General features: G+C 46.6%; 1 protein-coding gene across 9 annotated transcripts in view; it reads left to right on the forward strand.

The window, feature by feature from the left end:
• Positions 1 to 18964, forward strand: part of LOC133386163 (tumor protein p63-regulated gene 1 protein-like) — a 51543-nt gene that overhangs the window by 21613 nt on the left and 10966 nt on the right. For 5 of the 9 annotated variants that reach the window (XM_061629765.1, XM_061629766.1, XM_061629770.1 and 2 more), the window contains 3 exons: positions 3566 to 3775; positions 6961 to 7052; positions 14114 to 14290. In XM_061629765.1, coding sequence (XP_061485749.1) covers positions 3566 to 3775; positions 6961 to 7052; positions 14114 to 14290 — 479 coding nt within the window. Of the gene's footprint in view, positions 1 to 191; positions 258 to 777; positions 2931 to 3565; positions 3776 to 6960; positions 7053 to 14113; positions 18516 to 18964 lie in introns of those variants that run through there. The other 4 variants (XM_061629772.1, XM_061629774.1, XM_061629769.1 and 1 more) reach the window with 4 other exon arrangements.

Genomic DNA, 18964 nt, shown 5'->3' on the forward strand with positions numbered 1-18964 from the left:
CATGTTGGACTGGTGAATTTGGTGGGTCCGGCTCTCTGGGAAGTCGCCATTCCGGGCTGTTTCATTCCGTTCCAGAGGGCATTTCGGTTGTTAAAGGGTTAATAAAATCCTATCGGAATGGTTTTTGTTACTAAATGTTGTTCTCAAGTTAACACATCCCAGTGATTTTGGCATCAATTTCTTTTATAAAGGGCCCGTTCCGGCCTGTTCCATTCCGTTCCGGCTTTGACACCATCCAGAGATAAAGAAATGTGCAGGTGAAAGATGACTCTGTCTGTGTGTGTGTGTGTGTGTGTGTGTGTGTGTGCAAGGCCGGCAGCAAAGGGCAGCCAGGTTGGGCCCAGCTGATGGCCCCACAGCTCACAGGGGCCCTGAAGGGCCCCTCATTAGGGTCGGGGAATAGTGCTCCCCTTCTGCGGTCTGCAGCGGGGTCCCTGCCACAGATCACAGGGAGGGAGCTTCCAGGCCGCCTGCCCATTTGTTCACCTACCTTTCTGTCCTGTCTTCTGCTGCAGCGCGCGCTGCATGCACAGGGCTACCATCAACCAAGGTGGCGGCTGAGGGTTCTTTAAGGGGCTGATGTGCCTACCGCCAACTTGGCAGGAATGTGTACATGCGTGCACGTAGCATACTGCGCATGTGTGCCATCAACCAAGATGGCAGCAGGGGTATCAGTCCCTTAGAGAAGCCTCCATTGCCATCTCGGTTGATGGCAGCCCTGTGCACACAGCATGCACTGCAGGAGAGAGAGAGGCAGAACAAGCAGAAGCCGCGCAGCTAGGGCAGGGTGGTGCCCAAGGGCCCAGTCATGCCTAGCTGCATGCGTGCAGGTGCTGGGCCCCAGGCAGGCTGGTGCCCAATGACCTCGGCATGCCTAGCGCTAGCCCTGTGTGTGTGTGTGTGTGTGTATGAATACTGTGTTTGCACTCAGTGTCCAACGCAGCCTCTGCCGCCCTCCATGGGTACTTTGCTGCATTTGCAGTTTTTTTTAACTTTTTTGCATCTCAGGGGGAAATGTTTGCTTGGGTGAGTGTCCTTTAGTTGGTGGCAGGGCAGGGTCCGGGAGGTGGTTGAGTGAGAGAGATTATGCTTGTTGGCTGAGAGTGTGTGTGTGGGGGGGAGTTGCACTTGGTTTGATGTGCAAAGATCTGAGCAGTGGCCTCTGCCTCCCTTACCAGCAGAGAGACCACCACTGCTATCTTATGGATAAAAAGAATTATTCTACTACCTCTGTGTAATTGCAATGGTATTTTATTCCTTTGTGGGGCCATGTAACAGTAATTGTAATTTATTCCTTTTCCAAAATAATCTTCTAAACTCTGCCTTCTCCACTATGGGGAGTGAGATGCACTGCATTTATCTTGAAATAATAATAATATTTCTAAACTTGCCTCTATACACATCAATTAGGATATGCAAATCAGTCTTCTCTTTTGTCTTCTTTTTTTTTTGGTAATCCATTTCTTGTTTGTTGGCGAGGCACAAGTGGCTGCATTTGGGTGGAGGTGAAACTTTGCAACTGATCTTGAAACAAATGAGCAGGGAGAAGCCTTTATATACAACTCTCTCTCTCTCTGACCAATTGCATCAGGTGGTGGAAGATTAAGTGAACATGTCCATCTGATTATCCCTTTTTCTTAGTAAGTTGGGGCCTTTCCACAAATAAATTATGCTATTGTCTCTTAAAAATACCTTGTTTTTAAAAAGTAGTGGAAGTTGAGCACAAAAGGGGTCCTGCTGGGATGAAGGGTTCACTCTGGACTAGGGATGGGAGAGAATTTCGATGCAGTTTGCATTTCAAGCAGAATTTATCAAATCCGCACTTTCCGAAGCAATATGAGAACTGAATCACAGCCATCCTTCGAAATTTGCATTTATTCAAATGTTGGGATGCAGTTCGCCAACTAAACAATATTTACAAAAACGCATATATTAGGGTGTGCATAAAAATGAATACATGCGTGAAAATAACATGCAAAAAATATGATATGATGAGAAATGGCTTGTACCTTTGTCAAGATTACCCACAAAAAAGGGTTTATTTGGAGAAATTTGCACTAAAATGGTGGAGCATTTTCATGAGGAATTTTTAAAAAAAAAATCGCAGAATTCTGCTGCAGAAATGTAGAGGACTGAATTTAACACTGGAAAACTGAGAAACCGAGAGAAGCAAAACTGCCAGATCTTTCCATCCTTACTCTGGACTTTGAGTGCACCACTGGGTCACCCTTTGCTAGGATGGTTTGCATGCAGAGAACCCTCTTTGATAGGGAGTGCCAGAGAAGATGTAATTCTAAAAGTTGCTATAGTCATAGTAAAACATAAGCCTCTAGTTAGGTGTGTTATTTAAAACTTATATTTATTTCTAACCTTTGTTTCAGGGCCCTCTGCCCTTACAAGTCAGCTTACAAAATTTTGATAAAATATGCCACGTTTTTGAGCATCTGATGCCTTTGTGCGTCCTCCTGAATCTTCCAACATTCAGCTTCATTCGAGTTTTAGTGTTATATGAGAAAGAGGGGGGAAACCCTCTCTCTACCCATTTTCTCCGCATCATGCATACCTTTATGCAGCTCTGTCATGTTGCCTCTTACTCATCTTTTCCGTACACCAAAAAGCCCCAACTGTTGTAACCTTTGCTCATAGGGGAGTTTCTCCATCCCCTTGATCCTTCTGGTTGCCCTTTTCTGAATGATCTGCAATATCCTCTGAGGTGAGATTAACAGAAGTGAACACAGTATTCTAAGTGTGGTCACACCATATATTTGAACAGTGGCATTATGATATTGGCAGTTTCATTCTCAGTACTATTCTTAATGATCCCTAGCATGGAATTTGCCTCTTTCACAGCTGCTGCACTCTGGGTCAACATCTTCATCGAGGTATCCACTATGACCCCCAAGGTCTCGTTCCTGGTCATTCATCACCAGGTCAGACCTCATGAGCATATAAGAAAAATGTAGGGTTGTTTGTATCCAGTGATGCCATCCCATTTGTGCAAAGACTTCCACTCGTGCAGTGGAACTTCCTCTTCCTCTCCTCCTCCCCAAAAACTTCTGCTCTGGAGGGTTGAAGGAACCCCCTAGAAAATATGCTTTAACTTGGATTCCTGCATTGAATAGGGGGTTGGACTTGATGGCCTCGTAGACCCCTTCCAACTCTACTGTTGTACGATTTTATGGAATGCAGAGAGAGGAGTGAGAAGTTAATTCATAATGTTTCCAAAAGATGTAAGCATCCCTGAATACTACATTTCACAGTTAAAAAGCGCACACCTGAAAATGAACATTCCAAATTTTAGACTGTGGTTTTTTAAAAAGTCAATACTTCTAATTGAGAAATTATGTATGGGTTCTGCCAATAATACAGAAAGTGTAACTCCAAAACTGGACAGACTTGACCATCGCTGGCAGGCAGAGGTGAGGGGAGTTTCCTTCTCTCCTTCCCCTTATGGCTTTAAACGTCCCTTTGCCTCTACTAGAGAAATAGATGAAAAGGTGCTCAAGGCGAGGTCCAGGAGAGGCCACTGCATTAACCCTTTGGGATGCCTTTGCTTGGCTTCAAGGCTGTCAAAATGTCAGGTAGTGGAAACTACCAGGAGTTCCAGACTGTCGAAATGCGGAAGGAGCTGGAAGAGTCAAACAAAGAGAATTCTGATGCTGGAAGTGCCTCAGGACCAAACTCTACAACTGCTCCACCCTCTGCTTCCAAGACCATGCTCTACCCACGACCTTACGCTGACCCCTACAATTCAAGGAAGTATTTTGCCACAAGGGTGAGTCAACCCAAATGCAATCACCTTTTTGCTTTGGGGTGGGGGTGGGAGCATGCAAAAGAAGGCAGAGACCAGAAAGACCCCTCTGTTACAGAGGTGGGACATCGTGCATGGTCTTTCTTGGGGGGGCATTTAACAATCTTCTCATGATCTTCTGTGTTTTAATTTTTCAAAGCTGGAGTGCATTCTTGGGATCTTCGCTATGCAGTGAAGGCAGGGGTGGGGGATCAGTTCCAGCGTGGAACGTAGGAATCTGCCTTGTGGTGAGTCAGACTTGGTAATGCTGGGAGAGACTCCTTGTTTGAAACCTTGGAGAGCTGCTGCCAGTCAGTATAGGGAATACTGGGGAAGATGCGCCAGTGGACTGACTCAGTACAAGGCATCCTCCTATGTTCCTAGAAGGAAGGATTGAGAGGTGAGGAAACTCCCCATCACACACACACACCTTGGGGGGAGCCCTCTGCCCTGCTGAGAATGGACTGCATCATATCCACACCGAGGGCTGGAGATGTAACATCATCGTCCCTATTTATAAAAAGGGCGATCCCTCTAACCCTGCCAACTTCCGGCCAATCAGCCTGCTGAACGTAGTTTCTAAACTCTACGCCAAATTTCTTTTAATTAAATTAGAAGACTGGGCTCTTACACAACAGATCATTCACCCAGAGCAGGTAGGCTTCTGTAAAGGCTCCTCCCCGATCGATCACTGCCTAACTCTCCATTTTTTGGCAAAACAGTCCATCGCCGGTCCCACCCGACATTTATACGCAGCATTTGTTGACCTGGCCGCAGCGTTCGATTCGATTGACAGGAACGCTCTGTGGCACAAGCTGTACAAACTGAACATTGACCCCCGCCTTCTATATTTAATTCGTATTCTATATGTCAATACATTTGCACTGGTAAGAATTCCCTTTTCTGGAGCCCTAACCGACCCGATCGAGGTAGAGAGAGGTGTTAAGCAAGGTTGCTTGTTAGCCCCCCTGCTTTTTAACCTGTTTTTAAATGATATTATCCCTTTCTTATCAGGACCTCAATTTTTCCCCCCCTCTATTGGCCAAAGGAAAGTCTCGACACTTCTTTACGCCGATGACATGGTCCTCCTTTCCTTAGTCCCTATCGGACTTAGAAAGTTATTGAGATCTCTACAGACCTATTGTTCAAAGGAAAACTTGAACGTAAACTACGCTAAAACCAAAGTTTTAGTATTTGGGAAGAAATTCCAAGGCCATCGTTGGCATATAGCTGAACATCAGCTAGAGCAACCTCGTGAATTCAAATATCTAGGAATTTACTTTTCGGACACCCTCTCTTGGCAATACCATCGACAATATACTAAACTGCTCGCGTCTAAGACAGCAGGGTCAATACTAAAAATTTTTCGCACTATGGGTGGCAATCAGATCCACCCAGCATTAAAAATTTATAATGCCAAGGTGATCCCACAGATCTTATATGGAGCCTCAGTTTGGGGTTGGGATAACCACATTGTTAAAGCCCTAGAAACTATACAAAACAGTTTTCTCAGGCGCTTACTATCTCTCCCGATGGGTACCTCAGCAGCAATGATACGAGCTGAGACTGGCTCCCCTCCCCTTATAGCACACATACATTTCACTCTTTTGAAGTTTCTAAGATCTACTAAAGAGCCTCAGTCTAGGGCATTACTTCAGCTGTGCCTTAAACACTCTTTTGCTTTTGCCCTATGGGGCTCTAAGCTAAATAACTTGTTACCTACATACCATCTCTCAGCATTGGAGTTTAACTCAGACCTAAACAACAAATCTTTACGTGAACGTATATTTCTTTACTCCCTGAAATTAGATATGCTAACTCTTACCAACTCAAAGGTTTCTCCTTGGTTCTGGCGTTTTAAATTCGTCCCTCAATGCGCTACGTACCTCACACAACCTACACCCTCTGCTCTTCGACAGGCTTTTACAGCCTTACGCTTTTTCCCCCTACCAAATGCTGATAGGGAAGGTCGATTAGCTGGTGTCCCTAAGGATCAAAGGGTTTGCGTCTGTGGTTCTCCAACACTGGAGGACCTCCCTCATGTATTGCTCTATTGCCCAATATATATCCAACCAAGATCTAGATTCCTTAAGAAATGGCTAGACATTCCCTGGCTTAGCTCACCTGATGAAAAAATTATTTTCTTAATGGCTGACCATATCCGAGAAGTAACCCATAATGTATCCCTTTTTAGAATAGCAGCCAGAAAACTTTGGGCAAATCACATCGCCTCAACAAATATCATCTAGGCACGTTTTTAATTCCCCTTGTTTGATTATAAATTATTGTATTTATATCATGTTTGTATTGTATTTTTACTGTATTACTTGCGTTGGCCTCCGGCCCTGCAATTCAACTTAATAAACTTGAAACTTGATATCCACACTTTGTACAGCACCCAATGTAGTGCCCTCCAGAAGGTGTTGGGCTCCAAGTCCCATTAGCCTTCATCGTTGGCCATGCTGGCTGGGGCTGATGAGATTTGTAGTCCAATGACATTGGGAGGGCACCATCTTGGCTGCTCCTGACCTAATCAAGTACATGAAAGGTTGTCACACAGAGGAGGGCTGGGATCTCTTCTCGATCGTCCCAGAGTGCAGGGCATGGAATAATGGGCTCCAGTTGCAGGAAGCCAGATTTTGACTGGACATCAGGAAAAACTTCCTAACTGTTAGAGCCATACGACAATGGAACCAATGACCTAGAGAGGTAGTGGGCTCTCCGACACTGGAGGCCTTCAAGAGGCAGCTGGACAGCCATCTGTCGGGAATGCTTTGATTTGGACTCCTGCATTGAGCAGGGGGTTGGACTTGATGGCCTTAGAGGCCCCTTCCAACTCTACTATTCTATGGTTCTATGATTCTTCTAATGCCAACCTGGAGCGGTGAGAATTGCAGACAGGAGCCATGGGCTACCCTGCACCAGAGTCCACTTGGCCTTCTTCAAACTGAAGTCAGGAGAGGGGCCTTCCCTCAGAGATGGATGCAGCCTGCCAGGTCTGGAGTCCTCGCCCAGGGCGGCTGCTTTAGGCTTACCCACAATGGTCTTGACAAGGGGCAGGGAAGTGGGCAGGCAGAGAGACCAGGCAATATCAGCGCCTTGCTGTCGCATTGTTTTCCTCTGCAGCTGCCTCCCTAAGATCAGCTCCCTTGGTTTGTTTTCATTTTTAGCCCGGCGCATTTGATCAAGCCATGGATGACCTGAAGGCCCATGTGATGTCAAATATGGGAGAGACTGCCCACAGCTTCTGGCTTCTGGCTGAGTAAGCCCCTCTGATGACTTTATTATTTAAATTTATATTTATTTATTTATCTATTTATAATAATAATAATAAAATTTTATTTTTGAGTCGCCTATCTGGCCGAATTAACGGCCACTCTAGGCGACGTACAATAACAGGGTAAAATACAATATAAAACCATAACAACAACATTCAATAATTAAGCTACCCACTCTTACATGTAATCAGCAGCATTAAAAACTAACCCACCCCAGAAACCCCATAGGCCTGCCTGAACAGCCAGGTCTTCAAGGATCAGCGGAAAGCCATCAAGGAGGGGGCATGGTGGAGGTCTAAAGGAAGGGAGTTCCAGAGGGTGGGGGCCACAATCGAAAATGACGTCTCTCTGGTCCGCACCAGCCTAGCTGTTTTAACTGGTGGGACCGAGAGAAGGTCTTGTATGGCTGATCTTGTCAGGCGGCATAATTGGTGATGCTGGAGGCGCTCCTTCAGATAAACTGGGCCGAAATCGTATAGGGCTTTAAAGGTTAATACCAGCACTTTGAATTGGGCCCAGTAAACAACTGGTAACCAGTGAAGATCTATTAATACTGGAGTGATATGATCACGGCGATGGCTGTTCTTTATCAAACGTGCCGCCGCATTCTGTACCAGCTGTAGTTTCCGGACCGTTTTCAAGGGCAGCCTCACGTAGAGCGCATAACAGTAGTCTAAGCGAGGGGAGACCAGGGCATGTATCACTCGTGGGAGAAGATGGACAGGAAGGTAGGGTTGCAGCCTCCGTATCAGATGGAGTTGATACCAAGCTGCCCAGCTCACTGCTGATACTTGAGCCTCCATAGACAGCTGTGAGTCAAGAATGACCCCGAGGCTGCAGACCTGGTCCTTCACGGGCAATCTTACCCCATTAAACACCAGGTTTATATCTCCCAGCCTTCTCTTATCTCCCATGAGTAACACCTCAGTCTTATCAGGGTTCAGCTTCAGCCTATTCCGTCCCATCCATCCACTTACGGCCTCCAGGCACTTGGACACGGTATCTACAGCCAACTCTGGTGAAGATTTAAACGAGAGTTAGAGCTGAGTATCATCCGCATATTGGTGACACTGCAGCCCAAACCTCCTGATGATAGCCCCCAGCGGCTTTACATAGATGTTGAATAGCATGGGGGAGAGGATAGAACCCTGTGGCACTCCACAATTGAGAGGCCAAGGGTCTGAAACCTCATCCCCCAATGCCACCCGTTGGTGCCTGTCTGAGATATAGGAACAGAGCCACTGTAAAACAGTGCCCCCTATTCCTAATCCCTCCAGGCGATCTAAAAGGATACCATGGTCAACGGTATCAAAAGCCGCTGAGAGATCCAGGAGGACGAGGAAGGTATATTCTCCTCTATCCAATGCCCTCCTCATATCATCCACCAGGGCGACCAAGGCTGTTTCAGTTCCATGTCCAGTCCTGAAGCCCGATTGGAATGGATCTAAATAATCTGCTTCATCCAAGTGTGTCTGTAACTGTTTGGCCACCACTCACTCAATCACCTTGCCCAAGAATGGTAAATTGGAGACTGGACGAAAATTATTTAGTTCTTGTGGATCCAAGGAGGGCTTTTTCAGAATAGGCTTTATTACTGCCTCCTTGAGGGCTGATGGCAATGCACCCTCTTCCAAGGATGCATTTACCACTGCCTTGATCCTTTCGTTCAGTCTCTCTTTACAGCTCATAATGAGCCATGATGGGCAAGGATCCAGTAGACAGGTGGTTGGCTTCACAGAAGAGAGCACCTTGTCCACTTCCTCAGAAGGAAGAGGCTGAAACCGATCCCATTGAACCAGAATATTCAATATTTATTGAATTTACATCCTGACTTTCCTACCAAAAGAGCCCAAGGCAGCAAACACACAAGTGATAAGCCAATAAAAACATCTTTTTTTTAAAAAAAACAAAAAAACAGTTCCAACACATATGCAGACTGGGATTAAAGTCTCTATTTAAAAGGCTTGTTGAAAGAGGAAGGTCTTCAATAGGTACGGAAAAGATAACAGAGATGTGAGAGGGAATTCCACAGGGTTGGTGCCACAACACTAACACTCTGTTTTCTATGTTGTGCGGAACAGACTTCCTGATAAGATGGTATCCACAGGAGGCCCTCACCTGCAGAGCGCAGTGATCCACTGGGTATAGAAGGGATAAGATGGTCTTTCAGGTATCCTGGTCCCAAGCTGTAGAGGGCTTTGTACACCAAGACTAGAACCTTGAACTTGGCCCGGTAGCAAATGGGCAGCCATTATTAAACGTTTCCTCTGTAGAAACGCTTTCTAGCACGTGCTCATTTTCATTTCCAGTATCTAGAGTGTTGCTAACCAACCGGGCTATTCCCAGGCTGACCTTTAACAGGTAGGGTGTGTCAGGCAGCCAGGATTTTGGGGAAGGGCTGTAGCTCAGTGGTAGAGGATCTGCTTGCATGTATAAATCCCTGGCCTCTTCCAGGTTGAGCTGATAATGCCCCTTGCCTGAAACCCTTGAAATCCTCTGTCAGTCAGTGTAGCGAGTTAGACGCCATGCTAGGTGGACCAATGATCTGACTCAGGAATGCTTTGTCTCTGACTACATAAGCCCCAGTGCCAGCGCAATGGAGTTCCCCTCTTCTCCCCCCATGCATGTCCTGCACCACCCCCAAATCTGCTCTGAATGGTTGGGGGAAAGCCCAGAACAGACACAGAGGGAGGAGAGGGAAGAAAGTCCCATTGTGCTAGCACGAATCCTTGCGCTAGTGCCATTATTTATTAGGACCACAATATCTGATGGACCACCTCTCCCGACACGAACACACCCGTACATTACGCTCAACATCCAAGGCCCTCCTCCGGGTGCCTACTCTAAGGGAAGCTGGGAGGATGGCAACAAGGTAGAGGGCCTTCTCAGTGGTGGCCCCCAGATTATGGAATGATCTCCCTGACGAGGTGTGCCTGGCACAAACACTGTTATCTTTTCGGTGCCAGGTCAAGACTTTCCTCTTCTCCAAGGCATTTTGGCATGTGTTTTAAATTGCTTTTTAAAAATGTGTTTTTAAATTTGTATATTTGTTTTTAATGTTTTTAATTGTTGTAAACTGCCCAGAGAGCTTTGGCTATGGGGCGGTATACAAATGTAATAAATAAATAAATAAATAATCATTAATTTACCATTCACCTTCTACAATAATCTCAAGATGATGTACAAAAAAAAAAATTAAAACACAAAAGAGAGCAGATATATTTAAAACAAAGCAAAATTGACAGCCATGACGGAGATCCATTCACCCAGCTAGGAAAGCCTGTTGCAACAAAGGTGTCTTCAGTTGTTTCCGGAAAGTGCAGATAGTAGGCATCTGTCATGCCTCAAGAGGACTGTTGGTCCATAAAACTGGAGCAGCCACACTGAAAGCCCTGTTCCGAGTGACTGGAGAGTGGGATTCTGATCTGTTTGGAACTTGCAGGAGAAGCTGATCAGTCTTGGTGTCATGGTAAAATGAACAATGAATGTATCCTTTCAAAGGAGAGCGGCAGCAAAAATCCCATGCTAGGGATTACTAGGAAAGGGCCTGAAAATAAGAGCCATTATCTCCAAGCCTTTTCACAAATCTGTGTTGTAACTGCATAAAGTTCTGGGCACACAGTATCAAAAAGGATATTGTACAGCTGGAAAAGATATCGAAAAGTGCTGCTAAAATGATCAAAGGATAGGTGAAACTTTCCTTTTAAAAAAAAAACTTAAGAGTTTGGCACCTCTTAAAACAACAGGGTGGGGATGACCAAAGTTAATAAAAATGATGTATAATGTGGAAACAGTGGATAGAGAAAAGTTTTTAATGCCTCTTTTAGGATACTAGTTCTCAGAGTCGTCTGATGAAAGTGATTTCCAGGAGTTCCCAGTACAGGCAGAAGAAAATGCACTGATGGTCACTGGCTTAGATGACTTTAACGGGGGATTAGGCAAAGCGATGGAGGACACACCATCCATGGCTATGAGCCCTAAGAATGAAATGAAACCTCTTTGAATTGTGCCAGTATACCACTGCATACCAACTGCTGGAGAGCAAAGGGACAGGGGAGAGGGTTTGCCTTCATGCTCCCTGCTGCCTTCCAAAAGGCAACTCTCGGCCACCGCTGAGTACAGCATCCTGTCTGACCCAGAAGTGATCCTTTCATGTTCTCATGCACTACCATTTCCATATACCTAAAGAGCCTGACACACGACCTCCCCCAAACCCTGAAAGTTAGATGCCATGCATTCACTCCAGAATCTCTTGCTCTTGCTCCAGCCCCTCTACACCTGAATCACTCCCATCTGCAGCCCCTGACTTTTGCAAGAACTCAACCCTTATTTCTTGCTTGCTGCTGCACTCAAACCACAGAACCGCCCTAATTCCATGGGGCATCAGCTCTCGGCACCATCCCCTCCCACCAACCTGACAACCCTCTCTTCTACTTGCCATCACCCTCTTTCCCCTTCTTATTGCCACCCCAGACTTGCACCCTACACTACTTTCTCCACATCCACCCATGGCCTGGCTTCTTTACCGTTCTGGCAGAGCCCTACACTGTCTGGGTCTCTGAGGCTTGTAGAGCCTGCACTGAGACTTCCTGAGGAGGAGGAAGCAGTGAGGCGAAGGGCAGCGGGGGGCACCCTATGGGGGCACCACCCTCATGGTGGTATTGGCACTGCTGCTGTTCCTTACGCTTCTTCTTCAGCTACTCATCACTTGAGAAGGCAAGGGGTGAGGAGACAACTGCTGTCAATGGAAACTACTCTGGAAGGAATGTGCCAGGGAGTTGCAATTTCATTCCTTGGAAATCACTGCTGCTGGGTGCACGGTTGGAAGGCCCACCGTCATCTCTGCCTACAGCACCGCACCCAGCACTAAGGGGCACTTCCTGCTCAAGATACTCCCAGTGCTGCTCAATTCTGCGTCACCCACCAGCCTTGTTCTATAGCCCAGGCAGAGAGAGCGGCTTCCTTTCTGTGTCTACCCTATATGTATTAACAGTACAGTCCTGGGCATGCTTACTGAGTAGTCATAGAATCCTAGAATGGTACAGTTGGAAGGGGTCTACGAGGCCATCGAGTCCAACCCCCTGCTCAATGCAGGAGTCCAAATTAAAGCATGTTCAATTAAAGCATATTAAATCCAAATTCAAGTCCGCCTCTAAGGAGATGGATATGTGACATTGCGCTTAAAAAAAAAAAGTGCCGGAACTCTGTACCGTTGAGTACCCCCAGGGGAAAAAAAAGCTCTGGAAAGAATTATGTATACAGATGGTGCTGTATATAAATAACAAAAAACCCTCCCAACTTTAAATTTTTCTTGAGCTTCCTGCAAAACTCCTCACTGCTGCTGCTGCTGCTGCTGTTTTAATTTAAATTTATCAGTTGCCTTTGTACAGGAAGCAAAACACAACAATGGTGAGAAAGAACACCTTAGCAGATGTGGTTTCTCTGGAGACCGTTTAATTATAAACCATGCAAGTCTCAGTCACATCTAATGCGATATGAAAGGTGCTGTAGATAGAATCGATGCCTGGTGAATTATTTGACCAGGATTTATTTTCTGTTTGATGCACTGCCCCCTGGTGGGTGCAAAGTGAATTCTCTCATAGAAGTTGAGATGAGGAGTTTTGCAAATACTTCCCCAACCTGGTCCTCCCACCCCGCTTTGGATAGTCATGCTACTGGGGCTGATGGGAGTTGTAGTCCAAAGAATCTGGAGGGCGAAGCCTGATGTATGTAAAGGATAAGTTATTATGGGAAAGGCAATAAAAGTATTTACAGCCTCTCTCTTACACACAAATATTTTTAAACACTGTTGTTATGTGCCTTCAAGTCAATTACAACTTATGACGACCCTATGAACCACCCTGTTCAGATCTTGTTAAGTTCAAGTTTTAAACACTAGCAAAATTGAATAGATGTTGCTGAAAATGCTAATTATGCCAAATGAAGAATCTTTTCAAGTATATCAACTTTAAAAGATTTTGTAGGAAGGCTTGGTTTTCACAAAGCCTCAAAGGCAGCCTTTTCTGAGCTGGCATGGGAAAGAAATTCAGTTTGGTTCACATTTTTATTTGGTCAAACCTAAGTTGCACTTCACAAACCAATACCTGGACCTAAAAGCATTTATCCGTTGAAATTCACGCTTCTCCAAATTTCGCAATGTGGTTCTCCAAACAAAGAATGTGTACAAAAGTGTCTATTAGGGGAAAATATAAATGCATATATTAATGGAAATAACAAAGAAAAATGCATTGTATTTTGTTTGCAAAAATGTGCATATTTCATATGCTTACAAAATGTGTATATTAGGCAAAACTAAAACTAGAGGTGGCACTGCCTTATACTGAATGAGACCATTATTCCATCTACCTCAGTACAGGCCACTCTGATTTAGTAGCACAGGTGTGGGGAAACCTTTGTGTTGCTGAACTACAGCTCTCATCATCCCTGGCCATTGGCCATGCTTGCTAGGGCTGATGGGAGTTGTAGTTCAGCAACATCTGGAGGGCCAAAGGTTGCCCACACCTGTAGTAGGGTTGCTTTTTTTCTAGCCTTGCTCCAGAGATCCTTTAGCCAGAGATATCAGGTGTTCAACACGGGACATTCTGCACATAAAGACTGCATTCACACTGTACTTTTATTCCACTATTATGCCACTTTAGACAGTCATGACTTCCCCCAAAGATTTCTGGGAAATGTAGTTTGTGAAGGGTGCTCAGAGTTGTTAGGAGACTCCTAATCCCCTCACAGAGCTACAATTCCCAGAGTCCCTTGGGAAGAGGGACTGATTGTTAAACCACTCAGGGAATTGTAGCTCTCTGAGGAAAACTGGAGTCTCCTAACAACTCTCAGCCCTCTTCACAAACCACACTTCCCAGGATCCTTTGAGGAAGCCACAAATATTTAAAGTGGAATGATAGTGTAATAAACGTCTGGTGTGGATGTGGCCTCTAAGTGTGTGTGCTCTTAGATTCCCATGTCAGGAGCCCGTTCCTTTGGTCTGCCAGATGTTAACTGTGCTGTTTGTCCTCTCCCTGCTCTGCTCCAGGGTAGATCACTGGAACAACGAGAAGGAGCGTGTTGCGGTCATCACAGGCTCTGCCCTCCTCATCTGCAAATATGACTTCATCATGCTCAAGTGCCTTCAGCTGCAGAGGATTCCCCTGAGTTACATCAACAGCGTCTGCCTGGGTTCTTTCACCTTTCCGGAGAGGTCATTGGACAAGTGAGGCACACATCTGCTGGTAGTCAGCATGTTTCTGGGGATGGATTGTGATGTTTTCAACCTGCTTTTTTAATGCACACTAGCTAAGTGGAACCTCAACCGCACTCTCCCCAGTTGTGATCCTCAGCAACTGGTATTCACTGCCTCCATCAGTGGAGGCAGAAGATAGCCATCGTGGCTAGTAGCCAGGGCTAGCATTACCCTCCATGAATTTGTCTAATCTGCTTGTAAAGCCCTCCAAGTCAGTGGCCATCGCTGCACCTTGTGGGAGCGAATTCAATAGTTTAACTCTGTGCTGTGTGAAGAAGTATTTTCTTTTGTCTGTCCCGAATCTTCCAACATTCAGCTTCACTGGATGGCCTCAGATTTTAGTGTTATGGTAGAGAGAAAAACCTCTCCTTTCCCCCTTTCTCTGCACCATGCATGATTTTTTTACATCTTTGTCACCTCTACATGCCCGCTCTTACTTGCCTTTTCCCTCTCACTTGTCCCAAGTGCTGCAACCTTTCCTCACAGGGGAGTTTCTCCATTCCCTCTACCATTGTGGTTGCCCTTTTCTGAGCCTTGAGAAGTCTAGGCGACAGGTAAAGGGTGCAATCCTGCTGGCCAAGGGAATACAGGATGTGGCAGATCTCTAGCTGAGCCAGCTGAGTCCAGCTCAGCAGGGCTATGGTGGCATAAATCCCTCATTCTAGCCAAGCCTGGCCGAAACGTGGCTCAGCCGAGACCAGCATAAATTAAGCTGGCATAAGTAAAAAAAAAAGGGGGTGTGATGGGGCAGGGCCAATGGGATGGGGACTTTCACCATATCCTACTTCCATTCCATTCCACTTGGTATATGACCTGCAGGCCTGGCTTAAGTTAAGACAGGGGAAAGTTCTGCGGGCTCAGCTGGTCTTCCCCACACACACACACACCAAGGGCTCCTGAGCAGAGTTAGAATCTGGCATACTTTCAGCTGGTTTACGTTAACCTATAGGATTGTGCCGTTATTATGCTGGCTTCCTCAATGTAGGATTGCTCTCAAAGTGAGTGAAGCCAGCAAAGTGTTGTTGTGTAAATTTGTATATTTGTTAAGCAGAGATTGTCAACGGTCTGAGATGCGAATGTGCCAGTGTGTGCGTTTACCTAAGTGGCAGGCTTTTACCCTGCATTGAGATCACTGAGACTTAAGACTTAGTAAAAGAAGAAATGCTATTTTATTTATAGAAATACATAGTAGATAGAAAGGCATACCTGGTTCTAACTAACTAACTAAGTTGAAGGCGCAATGCCCAGGCGTGGGAGGTGCCCCCATGGCTCAGGAGAGAGAGAGGAGAGACAAAGGTGTCTCCTCTCTCTCGGACAGTTGGAGAAGAGAGGAAAGGGTGGAAGGAGGAGGGGCAGATCAGCTCCCTAAGACATATCAGTCTAAGACAGAAGGAAGTCAGTCAGAGCATCACAGGGAAAGGTAGTCAAGCCTATCCATCTGGAGGACCCGAACTCTACCTCCATTCTGGAACACAAACAAAAGAACAAAACAGGAGTTGCTCTTGCCCCACTTCCAACACAAAGAAGGCAACAGCCTTCTTATTCAATGGGGCAAACTCTCTCAGGTTCCACTCCCAATGTTTTCTGGGTTTATCCTCTGCTGTAATTATATGCCATCCAAGGAATCATGAGGTTTGCTTTTAAAATATCTATTAAAAAGATCATCTTCATCATAATACAAGGTCCTTAAGAAAATAATTGCTGAGGTTCTTATGAATGGCTGCATGTGAATTGAGCAGGCAAGTTTGAACACAACTTACATTCCAACTGTGGAAGAGCCTTCCTTATATTTGTTTCCAACATCCAGCTCCTTGTGATTTTTGCATTGCTGCTCTTTTCATCCCCCACACCTTCCTTTTTGCTTTTGTTTTTAAAGGCCAAGCTACATTTCGTTGTAGGCATCTCAGTACAATCCTTTCCAGTGAGAGATGTCCAATTTCAAGGAAGAGTTCTACAGACTGTTAGGTAGAGTCCCCACTTTAGAGAGATAAGATATCTTCCAGTACACATAACGATCAAGCCTTTGCACTTTGCTTTTAATCTTCTGTCTGGACAGTGCTAGTTGGTAACCACTGTGCAAAGCAGTTGTGACTAGAGATGTAAGAAGGCATTGTCTCCTGTTCCATGCAGCAGTGGGCCTCTTGGGAGTTGGTGAAGCAAGCCTTAAAAGGAGGGGGGGGCTTGGTTTGGCTAGGTGGACACCCTCCCCCCAAGCAAGGCACCCTCCTGAACGGGCTGGTCCTCCTCCTTCTCACCCTGCCTCTCTCCAGCCCCATCCTGTTCCTCTTCTTCCAGCGCCAGACCTGGATTTAGAATATTGGTCAAAATGTTTTCTAGTTTAAAGAGGTGGGACTATGAGGGACTGGTGTGGGGCACAATTAGATAAAATCTAAAAGATACGGATCCTAAAACCACACAACCGTCATGACAGTTGTACCATTAATGGTACAATAGGCAAGCAGAGTATGAGTGTAGACAAACAGACATTCTCACCAGGCAGTAGATTCCTCCCACCCCCATAGCAGCTTGCGCTTCTCAGCTCTCTCGGTTCCAGCTAAATCCAGGCAGAACATTTTCATCCCTCTCTCTCCACCATTCATAACAACAATCCTAACCACCATGAGGGAGAGGGCCAAGCTGAGCATCTGGGCAGGGACTTCCAATGCCTTGGGGCCACCATGGAGAAGGCCCTGCTCCTGTATTCCTGCCCATTGTACTTCTGATCTGACAAGGGTGGGACATGAAAGAGATGGGCAGGATCAGGATCATGTATGAGGAGATGGTTCTGGCCTTACTATTCCAGTACCACCAATGGGATTTATTTATTTATTCGTATGCAAAGAAATGTATGCCCCACCTTTCCTCTCCAGAAAGGAATTGCTCAAAACAGCCTACAAAACATGGGGGGAAAGGATGAAAATAACGATCATTAAAACACAATTGAGAGACAATGCACTTCGCAGAATAACATACACTCAAAAGGCTAATCCCTGCCCCAAGGACCTTGCAGTTTAATAGAGGAATGGAGAGTCTGGGGCCTTCTAGATGTTGTTTGTCTCCAACCCCTCTTTCTCCTGGCCAAGGACCCTGCAAAATTGCCCCCATGATGCCAGTCACCACTGGTTTCCTTCTGTTGGTGGAAAGGAAAGGCAGGAGGGTATAAAGACTATTGGCTTGAGGTCACCATTCCCGTTCGCAAATTGCTGTGCCCGCCTCATGCCAAAGTCAGACTCCTCGCATTGTCTCTCCTTGGAACGTGCCCAAACTTGGTTTCCAAGGAGCGAGGCCACGTTGTTGGGGTTGTTGTGGCTGTGTTGTGCTAAGGTGAGAGGGAAAGAGGGGCATCCTGTCTACATAATGGAAAGGAAACAGCCCGCTTGGCACACCTGCCAAGATCTGAATGCTGCAGAGATTAGCTTATTCAAACACTTTACCTCATCTCAGAGGTGACCTTAGACTGACCTTGTTTTGCCTGGAAATGGGCTCAAAACTGAAAGGTGTTTGCAAATCTTCCCAGCTGGATACCTGGGCAACTGGAGATTCTTTGGGAAGGATGTCTTTGTTGTGGAAGATGTTTGTTTATTTATTTCCTTTATAAACTGCTTCCCATCAAACATCCCAGAATGATTAAACAATTTAAAGAATCAACAATAAAAGCATATATTTAAACAATTTGAAATCTAATACAGTTACAGAGTGGGATAAAAAAATCTCCACTGAGAAGGCTCATCAAAAGGGAAGGTCTTCAACAGGGGTCAAAAAGACAACAGAGGTGGCACATGTAATGGGAGGGAGTTCCAATGCGTAGATGCCACCACACTAAAAGCCTGATTCCTACATCACATGGAAGGGACCTCCTGATGGGGCTATGTTTTTTATCCCCTTCTCATGGTCAGATCACTACCTGGTGAGAGTAGACCTTTCGATGTCACACACCCTCCGTGGGGGTAAAGGAAGACGCGGGAAATGCAAAAGGGGTGTTTGAAACCTCTCGTGTGAAAACGGCCCCGGGAGTTGCATGCAAGCTGCCTTGGCACTGGGTCGACAAGCCGAAAGGAGTTCAACGAGGCTAAGTGCGGGAGAAGGAGAAGGGCACGCACATATACACAAGAGCCTTCCCCATCCCGAAAGCAGGCAGGGGCTCCCGGCCGCTTCCCTCCCGGAAAACGGCTGACAGGCCCAAGGCGGTCCTTCTCCTCCTCCTCTCACCTGCGACCGGCTTCAAGCACCGGCTGCCTTTCGCGCAGAGTTCCAGGTCGCCGAGCACCAATCTCGGCCTCGCCAGCCCACGTGGCAGAAGGCACACGCCCACCCGCCCTGCCTTCTTTGGGCCGAGGAGAAGGCGGAGGCCTGGCGCGCCCGGGAGGGGAAGAGCGGGTGGTGGGGTGGAGGCTTAGGTTTGGGAGAGGCGCCTCAGCCGTCGCCAGCCTCGGGGGGGAGGACGGAGCCTTCCCCTCACCGTTTCCTGAAGGGACCCCCCCTCAGCAGCAGCCCCTGCCCGCTGCCGAGCGGCCTGCCAGCTCCGGAAAGGACGGCCGGCCGCTTCACCCCTCATGCTGTGGGGAACCGGCTCCGGGGCTAAGAAGGAGCCGGCTGGCCGGCCTCCACTCCTGCTGAGGCTGGCAGGCCGCTCGGCAGCGGGCA

The sequence above is a fragment of the Rhineura floridana genome, chromosome 5 (assembly GCF_030035675.1).
Source record: "Rhineura floridana isolate rRhiFlo1 chromosome 5, rRhiFlo1.hap2, whole genome shotgun sequence".
Taxonomy (NCBI): domain Eukaryota; kingdom Metazoa; phylum Chordata; class Lepidosauria; order Squamata; family Rhineuridae; genus Rhineura; species Rhineura floridana.